General features: G+C 51.9%; 5 protein-coding genes across 5 annotated transcripts; all 5 read right to left on the bottom strand.

Moving 5' to 3' along the window:
• Window positions 1-413: 413 nt before the first annotated feature.
• NFIA_052760 (uncharacterized protein) lies at window positions 414-3,047 on the bottom strand (the record flags this gene model as incomplete). The annotated part of the gene is made up of 1 exon (XM_001257826.1): window positions 414-3,047. The coding sequence occupies one exon, from the start codon at window positions 3,045-3,047 to the stop codon at window positions 414-416; it is 2,634 nt and encodes an 877-aa protein (XP_001257827.1).
• A 568-nt stretch (window positions 3,048-3,615) lies between these two features.
• Window positions 3,616-5,313, bottom strand: NFIA_052750 (2-(3-amino-3-carboxypropyl)histidine synthase subunit 1/2; the record flags this gene model as incomplete). Its single annotated transcript, XM_001257825.1, has 1 exon — window positions 3,616-5,313. The coding sequence occupies one exon, from the start codon at window positions 5,311-5,313 to the stop codon at window positions 3,616-3,618; it is 1,698 nt and encodes a 565-aa protein (XP_001257826.1).
• A 269-nt stretch (window positions 5,314-5,582) lies between these two features.
• NFIA_052740 (maleylacetate reductase) lies at window positions 5,583-6,713 on the bottom strand (the record flags this gene model as incomplete). Its single annotated transcript, XM_001257824.1, has 2 exons — window positions 5,583-6,130; window positions 6,188-6,713. The coding sequence occupies 2 exons, from the start codon at window positions 6,711-6,713 to the stop codon at window positions 5,583-5,585; spliced, it is 1,074 nt and encodes a 357-aa protein (XP_001257825.1).
• Window positions 6,714-7,521: 808 nt separating this feature from the next.
• Window positions 7,522-8,841, bottom strand: NFIA_052730 (WD40 repeat domain-containing protein; the record flags this gene model as incomplete). Its single annotated transcript, XM_001257823.1, has 2 exons — window positions 7,522-8,404; window positions 8,480-8,841. The coding sequence occupies 2 exons, from the start codon at window positions 8,839-8,841 to the stop codon at window positions 7,522-7,524; spliced, it is 1,245 nt and encodes a 414-aa protein (XP_001257824.1).
• Window positions 8,842-11,090: 2,249 nt separating this feature from the next.
• On the bottom strand, window positions 11,091-12,572 carry NFIA_052720 (glycoside hydrolase family 7 protein; the record flags this gene model as incomplete). The annotated part of the gene is made up of 3 exons (XM_001257822.1): window positions 11,091-11,849; window positions 11,914-12,297; window positions 12,357-12,572. 3 exons carry the CDS (start codon window positions 12,570-12,572, stop codon window positions 11,091-11,093), a joined length of 1,359 nt encoding a protein of 452 aa, XP_001257823.1.
• Window positions 12,573-14,134: the final 1,562 nt, after the last annotated feature.

Here is a 14,134-nt window from a genome sequence, read left to right as displayed (position 1 = left end):
CTGTCCTTGTGGAGACCTTCTCTCATGCTTGAGAGCTTGAAAGCTTAAGGGTCGAGACTATATAGTATCAGCAATCGAATCTTCGACTCTAAACCTGCCAAATAGTGGCAATTGCGAGATGGGCTATGTAGTTTGACATTTATTGCTTGTCCTGATAATTCCCTGTAGCTAGTAACCGGACTCCTAACAAGGCACATACACGGAATAACAAATACGCTCTTCCTAGTAAACGACCCGGAACAATGACCAATATGCCATAACATACGCTAGCTCCATAACAATAATGCGAATAGAGCAGTTGTCACGCCTAACTCCCATCACATGAGTGCTTTGCTTCCCGCGCAAAGTCCGACGCTGTTGAACATATCGCTAAACACACATTACTGATACCGAAGACAATGCGTTCGAGAATCTCACTCGGAATTGTCAGTCAATGCATCGTCCGCCAGGAATTCCGCTCCGAGAGGACTCTGATCGAATGCGAAGATCGAATCTGATGCATCGTTCTGCTGAACATCCTCCACCTCATGTACTTCCACATCTGACATGGCCTCAATCAGGTCGAAGAATTGTCCCGCAAATTCCACAACCTCGTCCGCCAGCTTGAACTCCAGAATCGCTTCCAGGGCCTGCATGTCCTGCTTCCACTTCTGCTCCCGTCGCGCCTTTTCTTCTGCCGTCCGGCGACATGTCCCGTCCCGCTCACGGAGCTTCATGCAATTCGGGCAGTGGTAGTGCACTTGGCAAAAGGAACAGTTGCAAGGTGGATTCACATTGATGCAATCCTGGCAGACGTAGACCGAGCAGGCCGTGCACTCCCGCAGGATACTAGAGCATCTCTGGCGCTGGTCACCGACCGCGCGAATTTGCGGACAAAAGAAGGACTGGCAGCCTTGCCATTTGGGGGAATCGAACGGCGACTCGCAGAAGAAGGACGAGGGCGACGAGGACCGTGAGCGGTTTGAATTACTGACCGAGAAACTCCTTGAGCGGTGGTGGACAGGCGCTACAGGCCTGGAAGATATTCCAGAACTCAGCAGCCCGGGATGGCCCATATCAGCAATGGCACCCCCATCCCCGTTATCTTCGGTGAAACTGCTAGTCGTGGAATCGAAGACGCGCAGGATTCGGTAGGGCAGCTCGATTTCGGGTGTGGAACCTGCAAGCCCAGGCTGTGGAATGCCGAGGTCTCGCATGAATTCGCTGTTGACCTGATCGGACCTCAGCCCGGATGGGTTTTGAATAGCCATCTTCTCTAAAGCCAAATCCCGATAACCGCAGATGCGAAGACGGAGACCCCGCAGGTCGTGTTCAATGCATAATGGCTTCGAACAACTCTTACAATGAACCTTCCACTGAGGAGCGTCGTAACATTCTTGGCACAGATTCCGAGGACATGCTGTAGGCTGGCGGTCAGGCGGTCCCAGTAGCCATTTCATCATGGCGATATGGCCTGTCTCAAGGGAGTAGTCCGGTTTACGGGGGTCACCGTAAGCATACTTGGGAAAGGTCTTGCTCCACTCGTTGGCCGAGTATTCCAAGTCCTCCCAGCCTTGACCACGGGGTAAAGGAGCTGCTCGCACCTGGTCCACATCCCGGTTTGGGGTGCCGATGCTGATGCCGCCGCCTCCGGAAAATATGGGCTCGGTACAACACCAATGAAATTTTAGGTTCGGATAAGGTACTGGGTCATTGGGATTGACAGAGACGTTGTCCGTTGAGTTTCGGAGAGGATCCTGCATGAGGCACGGGGACACAACAGCACCAGGTGCCCACCAGAAGCTTTTCGCGGCATCCTCTGGAGTTGACGAACTGCTGCGGCTGTGGAGATAGGGTCGATCAAACGCGCAGCTCGCACATAGGGTCTTTCGACACCCGACGCAGTGCATCAAGATACTGCATTGTTCGCATCTCTCCGAAATCTCCTCAAAGCAATTATCGCAGCGGATTTTGTCGACGAAACGAGTATGACTCGAACGCAAATGGGCAGGCGTCATCTTGCCTTCGCCCAGTCCCTGTCCTTCCCCAGTGCCGAGTGGCTCGCCATTGCAGCCCGTTTCGTTGTGTTCCCACAACTTCCCATCTCTCTGACTTGGCCGACCGCCCTGTTCCACTGGGCCAATCCAATTCTTAGACCTCCACAGTCGGTCAAAAACCACCCATACTTCAGCAGAGCCCTGAGGAACCCTCATCGAAACATAGCTCCTTCTCCGGAAGCATCTTCCGGCAGGAGTAGAGCACCACGCAGTGTCAGTCCAGATCCCCAATTTGTGACAGAGGTTCACCAATTCATGCGTAGGCTCGGAGTCAGAATCCTTCCGTAAGAGAGAAGATGGGAGATAAGGCCTGCGTCTATGATGCCGGCATCGGTATGTGTAGAGACTTTTGAGCGCAAGACATTTCGTCGACGAGGAGCTGCCGATGTTCCTTTCCATGTCCACGTCGTACTGGAGCCCGAACATGGTCAGATAGGGGATAATGTGGTACTTGAGCGAGACATTCTTGCAGCCCCGAACAGAAAGGTGCTCCAGCGTTTCTCGCCGCGAATGCAAAACAGTAGATATTAGGATCTGCCCTGAGACCGCGGTATTGTCCAGCTCCAGACTCTTCAGACAAGGGCTGAACGGAACCACCACGTTCATCAACAGTTGATCGAGAGCATATGACCGCGATTGGCGTGGCATCACCGACTCGGTTCCTCCAGGGAATACAATCCGGAGCGGGAACTGACTGCCGGAAGGGTAGAACAAGCGGAACGAGAGGTACTTCCATGCTGTTGGGTAATTTTGGAGGAAGGATCGAAGGTAGCGTGAGGTATGAAAGAGCTTGAGGATGGCATCGGTGGAAGTCTGGAGTAGAAGAGATTCAAGGATAGGCGCGTGGGTGGTGATGACTCGTTCAAACATCGATAGAGACCGCTGAGTCGGGGGGATAGATTGCTCCGATGCGGACTCTGAGAAAACCGAACCTGTATCCTCCTCCATCTCATCTAAATCGCGACTTTTCACCTCCGGTCTTTGGACCGGAGATTCACATAGGAGAGACATGGCAGCGGATTCTTTTCTCTTCTTTTTCTCCCCCCTCTGGCACGCTGCTGCTGAGGATCAAAGTGACGCGAGGCCGGTATCGAAGCGGAGAATGCGGGCGTCGCACATCATAAGGGAAGAGAAGACGGGTTAAGATGCACAAGGCAAGGAGTGCACTCCAAAGATGGACACCATGCGGAAGCCATCTAAGGGCAAGGACTGAAAGGAAAAAGAGGTATCTAATAAAGGGGATGATGATGATAACACCACCAGCTGGCTGGGTGTTGTTGCTTTGCCAACTCAGTAAGGTCGATAGATCGTGTTGGGATCAAACCCAACAACGCCTGGGATCTGCTTTTGTCCATCATGTGATAGGTCGCCATGTGTGTCGCGCGAGACACTTTTCTTTGCTTCTGAGGGATAAAATGTTTTGCCAATCAATTATCAATTCTTTTCACAATTATTGGCCGATTATACTCTAGCTAACTCATAGGAGTTGGATCTACTGATGTGTCAAAACAAGTTTTTTGGTAACGGACTTCGTTCAGCCTCCTCCAGGGTATCTATAGAGCTTGATTTGCGCCCTAGACTAGTGTTTTTCTATTGAATCGCCCACCGTATATCCCCTTGCAATGCCCTTGCGCCCTTCGACAACCAAAGTGCTATCGCTAGGATCCTCTTCGTCGTACTGGATATCGAAGTCGCTTCCCAGCCCCTTCCAAGTCCGTTGCGACCGTAGAAATTCTGCCCCTGGAGAGACGGCCCCGCCGATCATGGCCAACTCGCCTTTAGCTCGTCTGGCTAGGGCTCGGGCAGCGGCCGGTCCACCAGCAGCAGAGACTGCATCATCACCCTGAGCGGAAACGCGGGGTGCAGGATTCCGCATCGGGCGTGTGTGAGAGACATACCGGCCGGTTCGCAGATCAAACTCGGGAGGTGCAGACTCGGGTTCCGACATGTCGTCGTCGCCGTTTGGTGATCCTTCGTGGTCGGCTGTTTGTGCTTCTTCGGCAGGCTGGTCAAGGATGCTCTGAAAGTCACTCTGCCAAGCTCCAGTCCAGACCCTCTCGTGGTCACCCTTGAGAGCAAGCTCCAACTCAAACGGGGTGATCACTGGTTTCCAGAAATCTTTGCTGTCGACGAGGGAACTCTCCCAGCAACCAATCACCACCCAGCCACCGATTTCACTGAAGTTAGCCACCTTGGCGGCATTCAGCTTGCCTACAACAAACATGTAGCTCTTCTTTCCTGCATCTGCGATCTTTTGCTTCACATGCTCAACGATATGAAGGTAATTCTTCACACTGAGCGTATTGATCAAGATCCCGAAAATGGGTACGGTACTGAGCCTTGTCAGAATAGCGTAGCGACGCCCCAAGGCCGCCGACGTCGACGCGGGCAGCGGCTTCACATTGTCGCTCGGCGCGTCGGTGGTTGGATAGATGTGGATCGCAGCCACGCGGGATGCGAGCGTCAGGAGGAGCGCAGTCGGCGGATCGGAGATGTGGAAGAGCTGCCATTCCGACAGCGATTCGGGGTTTTCACGCACTGAGTCCGGCACCGTCCGATTGGGAATGGCAGATGATGGACAATGGATTAACTCCGTAGCATAGAGGTTGGTGTATCCTTCCTCCACTAAGCGCGCATACACGGCAGGAATATGGTCGCAGTAGGTCACGTCGGCCGCGAGTATGATCTTGGTGGCCTGATCCGGGTAGGTCGCTTTGAACGCCTGGATAACCGGCTCGATAGGTAATTCCTTATGAGTGAAGACATAGATAACAGGTAGTCTGGCCGTAGGCGACAAACACGAGCGCCCGTAATGCACGACAACGTCCGCATTGACATGTTCTGCCGCGACCTCATCGACACAGCAGGTCCCGTAAGATGTATCCGCCAATATGTACAATCTGGGCTCCGGCTCCGGCTTATCATCGACACTCAGTTGAGAGACATCCCGAGCTAGCTTCTCCGATTCCGCACCGTCCGTTCCGTTACCGTTCTTTTCGACGGTGGTCTTGTCGACGTCGCGGCGCGCAAGACCTCGGCTGAGAAGCTGGAAAACACGAGGTGCATCCGGAAGCATATCATCCGGGAACTGCAGGGCGATGCGCTTGTACCGTGCCTGGCGAATTTCCTGCAATGTGCGCTCGATGTCGTAGGTGATGGAGAGCTCTTCGTCCGACAGCGTGCGAGTCGCATTCTGGCGGGCGATGGGTTCGGTGGCCTCGAGTATGAGGGAATCTGGCGTTGAGAGAACAGGTGCCGCCTGCATTTCGGTTGCCATTTTGATTACAGGCCACCAGGCAAGGGCAGGTGGAGGAATTCGTTCTTAAAGGTGGGATGTTGTTGATGGCGGAAATTTTTATTTTTTGGTGAGGGCGAGAGAAATCCCCCACTTCACCCCGCCATCCACCCGCAGCCAATGGGACTAATGGCATTTGGAGGGCTTCATCGTACGATAACAGACGTGATTAGATCATTTTTCTCATTAGTGACATTTTTTAAACATTTGCAATTGAATTTTCATAATATAGCAGGATATATGACTGCTAGCTAGAGATCTGCTCTCGCCGGCTCGCCAGCCCATACCCTCCGGATCAACTCCCGGATAGGAGTACGCTCAATGTCTCGAGGGTTCCAATACGGATTGCTTACAGCGATGTCTGCGGCCTTGTCAATATCCTCCTCCTTCATGCCAAACTCCTTGAGACCCCGCTTGACCTTGAGCTTGTCGAGCAAGACGTTTAGGCCGTGAATAGCATCGCCGTTGCTGTCCGGAAGCGCCTCTGCGAGCTTTTTCGTAGCCTCGGGGATATTGGGAGCGTTGTAAGAGATAGCGTGTGGCAGGACAGCCGTGTGCGTCTCTGCGTGAGGCAGATTGAAGCTGCCACCGAGCGTGTGGCAGAGTTTATGATGGATAGACATGCCAACGCTACCCAGGCAAGTACCACAGAGCCAGGCACCGTACAGAGCCAGCGAGCGAGCAGTTTTCGAGGAGGGGTTCTCGACGATCTCTGGAAGGGCAGATGCCAGTGCCCGGGTACCTTCGACAGCCATCAGATTGATGACGGGATTTGTGTTGCGGGCATACAGCGCCTCGACTATCATAACCATTAGCCTTTCGAATGTCACAGACACAGAAGTACGATTTTACTAACCAGCATGGGCAATAGCATTGACACCGCTCGTGGCACTCATCGCCGCAGGTAGAGTCATGGTAAGATCGACGTCGTAGATGACCGTCCCGGGGAGAATCTTGGGGTCCGAGCGAGTCTTCTTCAGTCCGTCCGCCGTCTCTCCCAAGATAGGAGTCATCTCACTACCAGCATATGTGGTCGGGATGCAGATATGAGGAAGGCCGGTCCGGATGCTGATCGCCTTGCCCAGACCAATGGTGCTTCCACCGCCGATGGAGACGACCAAATCCGCTCCGTGGGCCCTTGCATACTCGACGGCCTTATCTGTGATATGGGTAGGGGTGTGCATCGTAGCTTCAGAGAAGATGCCAGCTACTTGGCCCTTGAGAACCGACTTAACCGTCTCCGCGTGCTCGGCCTGCTGCGGTGTTGACAGGACCAGCGGGGCCTTTAGGTTGAGCCGCGCAATTTCATCGGGGAGCTTTTGAATAGTACCGCTGCCGAAGATGACACGGCCCGGATTTGCATTATACTCGAAGGCGTCCATCTTGACAATGTGTATGGCCGGCTCGTGCTGCGATCAGAGTTGTAGAACGGCAACGGGGCTGGTGCGGGGAGTTGGGACTTTCAAGAAACGGTAAACAGCCGATCAATGAAACAGTGGATGAGACCAGGGCAACATGGCTATAAGTATAGGTCCTCTAGTCCATAATCGTTCGGGAATGGGGCTTGATCAGCCATGAATAATAAGTTAATAACCTCTTCTCCCCACACCCCACCAGCGGGGGAGTGCGAATCCCGTTCAACGTCATGGAGCGATTGGAGCGAAGGAAGCTTTTTACCGTGGGTCTCTTTCCGGGCTGTTGAGTTTCGGCAGTTAACAAGTTGATGATCCCGATGATGCAGAAGCACTTTTTGACAGGCATTCCAGCAGAATGCAGAATGAAGGCAAAGAAACCGAATGGAGTCGACTGCAATTCTGGCACTCTGATGTTGGATCCCTCAATTGTCACTCTGATAAGAAAATTACCAAGTCGGAAATCCCCCTTCTCCCATCCGCCCCGTAGAACTCCATCCAGGTACATATAGTATGCCTCTACTCCTATTGGAGGTTGGAGCAGAAGTGGATGCAGATGTCTCCTAACATAGATAAAGTATGTATCTTCGTTTTCTGTTGAAAACAGAGGGTATTAGGTATGATTGATAATATACTATGATACCTTGATATAGTTACATGTTGCGTCGAAGTTGCATCAACCACGTAATTGCAGCTTTCTTTCGCATAAACACCGATATATGCATGCTACATTTCACTTTTGATTTTTCAAAGCCGTTTGGGGTATCCGGAAATCAGGTCAATCAATGTCGGCAAATCCCATGATATCTTGGCCTCCCTTGCCTTTGTTCTTCTTCTTCTTTCGCTGAGGCTGAGCTGCCTTGCGACTCTCACGATCGCTATCATCCGAGTCGTCACCATCGTCGCTGTCGTCACTATCACTGCCAAACATGCGTTTCCCGCCAGCCATGTCACCGTCCATTCCATCTGAGTCGACGGCCTCGTGCCAGACCTTGACAACCTGACCACCGCCACTGACCATGCGTCCTTCAACGTCGAATCCCAAACCGATGACGCCTTCAGTCTCGTCATGCATGACTTCTGAAACGACCTTGTTCATACCCATCCGGACAAACTTGACCCCACCACTTCCCAGGCCGACGGCAATCATCTTGCCCTTTCCGAGCTCGTCAGGAACAACCGCCAGGGTCTCCAGCGACTCTCCGCCACCGGCTTCCCGCTGGACATAGATCCGCTCGTCTTGGTCATCCCAAGCGCCTTTCTCCCAGAGTGTCAAGACGCCGCTGGAACCTCCCACAACCACCTTCTCACCCCGGCTCGTTCCACTCGCGCGTAAACCGCCGATGTAGACGGAGCTCACCAATTCCTCTTCCTGATCTTCGCTGCGCACCAGGACACCGCGGCGGAGGTCTGTAACGGCTAACGTAGTGCCGCCGGTGGTCACCCATTGCTTGCTGAAGCCGGACGTGCTGGTATCCGAGGGAGGGAGCGGTGTAAGAGACGAAATGTAGTCGTCATGTGGATGATGCGTCTGCTGTGGCCGAGCAGACACGGGAGAGAAGGGAATTCGAAGGTCGTAGAGATGGAGTGCGCTAGAGTCGGTAGCGAGGAGGAGAGTCTGAGGAGAGAGCGCATGAACGATTGTCGGAGCATCGACCGATCTGCCATAAAGTCACCTTGAGTTAAACTATCCACAGAGGAGTAGGGTAATTGCAACGCAAAACCAATTGACTCACCCATCCTTCGCAGGAGGAATCGCAATTTTGTTTTCCACCACGCCGGTCTCCGCCTTTGCGGCCTTGACCAACCCATCCGTCCCCGCAGAGTACAGCATCTCCCCATCCACTCCGAACCCTAAACACCGACAGCTCCCCTTGTGTCGGCGGGTCCTCCACATCGTATCAATGTGTCCTTTGCCATTGCGCGACGAGGAAGTCGACTCCGCCCCGTCACCGTCGGTGTCGCTCTCCTCAGATGGAAGCCGAAAAGTTTGGACATGACCAGTAGACAGCCCAACGGAGACAATTGGCTCCTTAGGATGAAGGGCCTGGGAGAACAGGTCCGCTGAGAGCGGGAGGGTGCAGACCGTGTCAAACATGACGGGGGGAAGGAGGTAATTCAAGGTCTTTCTTTACTTCTCCTCGGGAGCTCTAGAATAGATGACATTTAAAATGGGTACGTTACGGGCCGATGAATGTTCCGCCTGTGGGTTCCTACGTATATCATATGCCAACAGCGCACTGGCCTTCCTACTCCGTACTCTCAACCATGCCCTAAACTCCGTCATTAAGCTCAGAGACATCTTTGACTTCTATAAGTTCAGTAACTAATCATGAGGAAGGAATCTCCGACTGGGGCTGTGACACTTTTCGCCCGTCTGCTGCGGTGAGAAGCTAAATCCACAGAAAAAGAGCGACAAGACGCGGCGGCGCCATTGTCGATGTACTCGGAAACTGATCCTCGTAGCCCTGGGAAGCCAGAGTACCAGTTATCATCAGATCCTCGCCGATAGTATGTTCCAAACCGAATTTGCCCAACGACCACAGCCAATCTTCAAAATCCATCCAAGGCGATACCGTGAAAGGTGTGCCCTCATAGAAGAATACAACATCACAATCAATGAGGAGCTTCGAGGTAGGTAAGGTGGACCACGGAGGCCTCAGTTCCGGATCAAGTTCTCGAAGTGAATGCACAATGCACAAGAACACGAAAGGATCACGTGCTGGGAAAATAATCTCCTTCTCGATGCCGGAGTACAGATCTCCAAGTCGACACCAGTCTCTATGAGGTTTGAACGCGAATTGCGAGGGGATAAGGCATTGTGTATCTAAAAACATAGATCCAACAATGGTGATCTTGTTAGAGGGCGGCTGCTTGAGGAGCATGCGTCTCCAACTGGCTTCTCTTCGAGGATAAACCTCCCACTTACGACTCAAGTGTATGCGAGAACGTTTGTGGACCTTTTTGCGGAATAGACCACGCCAGAGGTGTGACTGAACGAAGGGTTTATACGTCTTTCGTCTGGTTCAACCCGCTTTTCGTAAGCCTTGAAGAAGAAAGCTCTTTGGAGAGCACTGGAATCTTGGATAACCCTATGCCACATACGGCAGGCCCTCTGAGCTGAAGTGAGCAAGGTGGGTAGATCAACAAGGAGGAGGATTTCCTCATAAAGTTCTGAATACTGAAGAGATGTGATACGCTGAAGAACACATTTTGTTGGCAGCGAGAATAGGCTTGGTTGGTTTACTGGGGGTGGAAGTTTTCCATCTGAGGGATGAACACAGCTGGCAGCATTAGAGGTCATAATACAGTTTGACTCTTGAGCCAGTCATCAAAAGCTTGAATAAAACCTAGGATCGATGCGAGTAATGGCTCACCCTGATGTAAGGATTTATTCTTCTGCAACTTGATGTACTCCATATCATCTACTCAGAGCTGGCAAACAGGGGGCGATATCCAGGCATCAGATAGGCACTGATCTCCCTGATGCTAAAGTTTCTCAATATCAGTCCTAGCATCTATCATCTGAATCAGCTCCTGCTAGTTATCATATAGAAGGAGGACATGTTCAGAGTGTCATATGCAGAATCAATCAAAGTGCTCTCCGATAGGCAGTGACACAATTGCTCGTTGAGCAGTTGTCCTGTCTCATGCCACAGGCCGATCAGGTCGTGTTTGGCCGACTGTCCTGAGTAGTTTGATATATTTTTCTTGCGTTTATCCTGTTCGTGTCTTCATCTCTCTTTGCATGGATGACGTCGTGTCTATACCAAGAAGACTTCGGTTGCTTGTACCAGTACAGTTCTGCACTTGCTCTACCTACACAGTAGAGCTTCACTTCTTGGATCCAAAAAAGAGGGTTATGATTCTGATAATTCTCTATTGTCTTCCAAGTCCGAAGATAATTCCCAATGGGAAGGAGACTTGGATTGAGCAAATGCAATGCAAGAGATCTTCCTACGTTTGCTTCAAGAATACGAATACTAGATATCATCTGTGGTTATCGGGAACGAGGACAAGAGCTTGCAGAAAGGCAACAAAATTGTTTATTCAACTTCATATGTACAGGAGAAGTCAACTTCGAGCTCCTTCCAAAAGAAAAAGTAAAACACTTCGATTGGAAACAGGAATCAAAAGAGAAATCCACGAAGAAAGTGACAGATAAGAAAACAGCAAGTGAAAGCCGGCGCTGAATCTCAGCAGGGTCTGTGCCAATCGCGTATCTGACTACATACAAGTCCGGGGGGAAACACTCCTCGTCCTGCTATTTCTCAAGGGAGCCTGCCCTCAACCATTGCAGACACAATTTGTGTCTCCCGCTCGAGCTTGACTTTCCTGTCAAATCACTTAAGCTTTGTAGGTCGAACCAATGGGACCAAACTTGATGTTGGAGAAAGTCACAGAGGCATCAGGGTGCTGGGACTCGACCTTCTCCGGGTCGCCGGCGCCGTGCTCGCAGGTGCCACGGGCAACGCCAGGCTTCGAGGGATCAGCATCAGTGGGGTAGGTGCTGTCGAGCCACATCATGCTAGAATGGTGATCGTCCCAGATGCTCATGATGAGGACCATCTCAGACAGGGCTTTGCCCATGCCGCTGAGGCCGCCGTGCTTCGCGAAAATATCCTCATCGCCAAAGGCCTTCTTCTGGGCCGTGCAGAAGTCCGAGGAAATCGAGTTACCAGACACATCGGCAACGTTGGAGACAGAGTTGGCAATCACCTTACCGTTCTGGACGTAGAGACGCTTAATTTCGGAAAGAGCACCAGTGTCAGTGCCGTCAGCAGTAATGAACTGAGTCACTACGGTCATCTCGGATTTCGTATCAACGATCTTTCCAGGGCCATAGAAGGACTCGTTGCCCATGCGGAAAGGATTGAAGTCACAGCCATCGGGATCACAAGTGCCTGCATAGCGGGTAGCAGAGTAAGTGCCACCGCAGGCATCACCGCTGCACATGGTCTGCGAGACATCGTCACAGGGATGAGGAGTCACGGCAGTGGAAATGCTGTTAGCCTCCCAGATATCCATCTCAGGGCAGCAGGATCCGTGGCCACCAACGCCTGCGTTCTTGTCGTTGCTGGAGGGCTTCCAACCTTCCACGTTGGCCTGTGTTATCGTCAGCTTCTATGAAACCGTCGATCAGATCTCCCATTGTGAGGGTTTATCTTACCATGCCATTGATGAACTTGAGATCCCGAGGGCACTGGGAATCACAGTATCCGGTTCCGTACTTCGCACCGGCCTTGTTGCTAGGGTATTTAGACATGCCACCATCGGCATCCATAGCCACAAAGTACAGAGCACCGTTCAGACCGCAAGGAAGGTTCGAGACATCAACATCGAAGGTGAACTCGTTGTTCAGCAGGTTGAAATGCTGATACGTCTCGTCATCCTGCATAAGGTACAAGCGCGAGCCAACATTGGCACCGGTGACGAAGCTGAGCTTAAGCTCGGATCCAGATGTAGTGACACCGTATGTGCCCGCGTAATCGGCACCATCTACAGCACAGTTTTGAGCGCAGGATTCGTTGTCAGGGCAGAGCTCCGTGTTCCACTGTTGGCATTGTCAGCAAAACTGCGTCCTTGAATACGGCTGCCGGTAGAAATGCCTACCGTGTTGCCAGTATAGCAGTTGGTGGTATCTTTGGTTGAATGCAGCCAGCGCCAGTTGGCATCAATCACAACGGAGCCGCTCTGCTGACTGCAACTGCCAGCAGCAGTACACTTTTGCCAGGTCAGAGGAGGGTGGGTTTCCGGTTTCTGTGTGCCGACCTGTTGAGCATTGGCGGCTACAGCAAGAGCAGAGAAAAGGAGCGCGCGTTGATGCATTCTGATGCAGAAGAGAATGAATAAAGTTTGTCTTTGTTGTCTGTCCAGCAGAGATGATTGACCAACTTTAGGACGAGGTTGTTGGCCTTTATATACCTTTTCTTAAAGTGCGATCGTACTTCCTTTTTTACTCCGGAGCTAGCCTAGGAGGAGTGCATATCTCCATCTCAACGTATCCGGTGCGACGGTCCGTCAGTCCGTCGCATTCGCCTGTTTCAAGATAGGAGAGCGTTGTTTGTCCAAGATTGTAGGGGGCTAACCATGCAGGCAATGAATGTCACAAGGACAGCAAGTTATGTGTGGAAGTGGACCTTGAGATCTCATGGACTTAGTACTCCGCACACTAAGTCGTTCGACTAACAGAATCCCGAAAGTTCCGTGTCCATCACAGAGCCACGAGTGAGATTTTGCGTTTCATCTGTGCAGTAGCGGAGAAAGCTCCGAGCTACTTTTGCTAGGAGTAATATCACTGCTACCCTGGGCCATAGCCGGTTTCTGCATGTTCACGGCAATCCCTTCGACAAGGGTCCCCAGAAAGATGACGGGCGAGAGGACCACATGCGGATAGGCAACTATTTTTCAGATTAAGGGACTATATTGTCTGATAAATGTATGTCGGCGAGACAACATCTTAGGGAGACGGTCGAAGCGACTCCCCTTTGGGGTATGCTCTCAAAGATGGCAAGGGAAGGTTTCCATGCACAGTCTTTCCGCACTAGGAAGTAAGTCCCCCGGCAGCTGAGTGAAAGATTAGAGCAGCAAGGGTCGAACCAAATCAAGCCCTGACCGGGGGGTTCGTGATGCTATCAAGCGAGGATGTCGATCCCCGGAGCCTGTCTGGTATAGTATCATTCAACTCGAAACCACAGGTCAATTCGGCTGACGGCGCCTCATCTAAAGGGGATAAGTCAAGTTCCCAGCGTGTACTGAGACGTGGACGACGGGCTTCTCAACCTGAAGGATTGCAAGGAAGTACTCCGTCTTGCCGTTTAGGCACGGCGGGCAAACCCAATTTTTCCGGTTGCCTTGGGTGAGAATTTGGGTCGCTAAAGACACATACTCCACGAAGGCTGATTTCTGAAACGGCTCCCAGAGACTTGATTTGAAGATTCGGATGCTGCGACGTCGAAATTAAGCGCTAGAAGAGATGACGCGGTGGCAGGATCTGGCAGACTGTGGCGTTATTGGGCGTCAGGTTCATTTCAAGCCATCCGTGACCTGATATAAAGCATTGATTAATTATCGAGGGGTCCTGAAGCCATGTCGATCACCGGAATGCGGGGATAGAATCCCATCAATAGCAATTCGCCTTTGACGATAGTGCCGGCACACTCGGTTTCGGCTGTTCGCCTCGGATGGTGTGGGGTGCGTCTTCAGGCAGAATTCTGCATCAACTGCCAAAGAAAAGCCCATCTACTTGCCAAGGTAGATTGTCAAGGATATATTCCTGTCTTAGCACATAGACCAAATGAAGAAAAGTCACGGTCCATCGCTGTTACCCCGGACGTCCGGGAATACGACTGCGAGATTCATACAGCCTAAGGGCGGCTACTGAGCGGAAT

Source organism: Aspergillus fischeri, genomic scaffold (genome assembly GCF_000149645.3).
Source record: "Aspergillus fischeri NRRL 181 1099437636266 genomic scaffold, whole genome shotgun sequence".
Lineage (NCBI taxonomy): Eukaryota > Fungi > Ascomycota > Eurotiomycetes > Eurotiales > Aspergillaceae > Aspergillus > Aspergillus fischeri.
The sequence above is the reverse complement of the archived record's forward strand: the minus strand, read 5'-3'. Positions and strand labels throughout refer to the sequence as shown.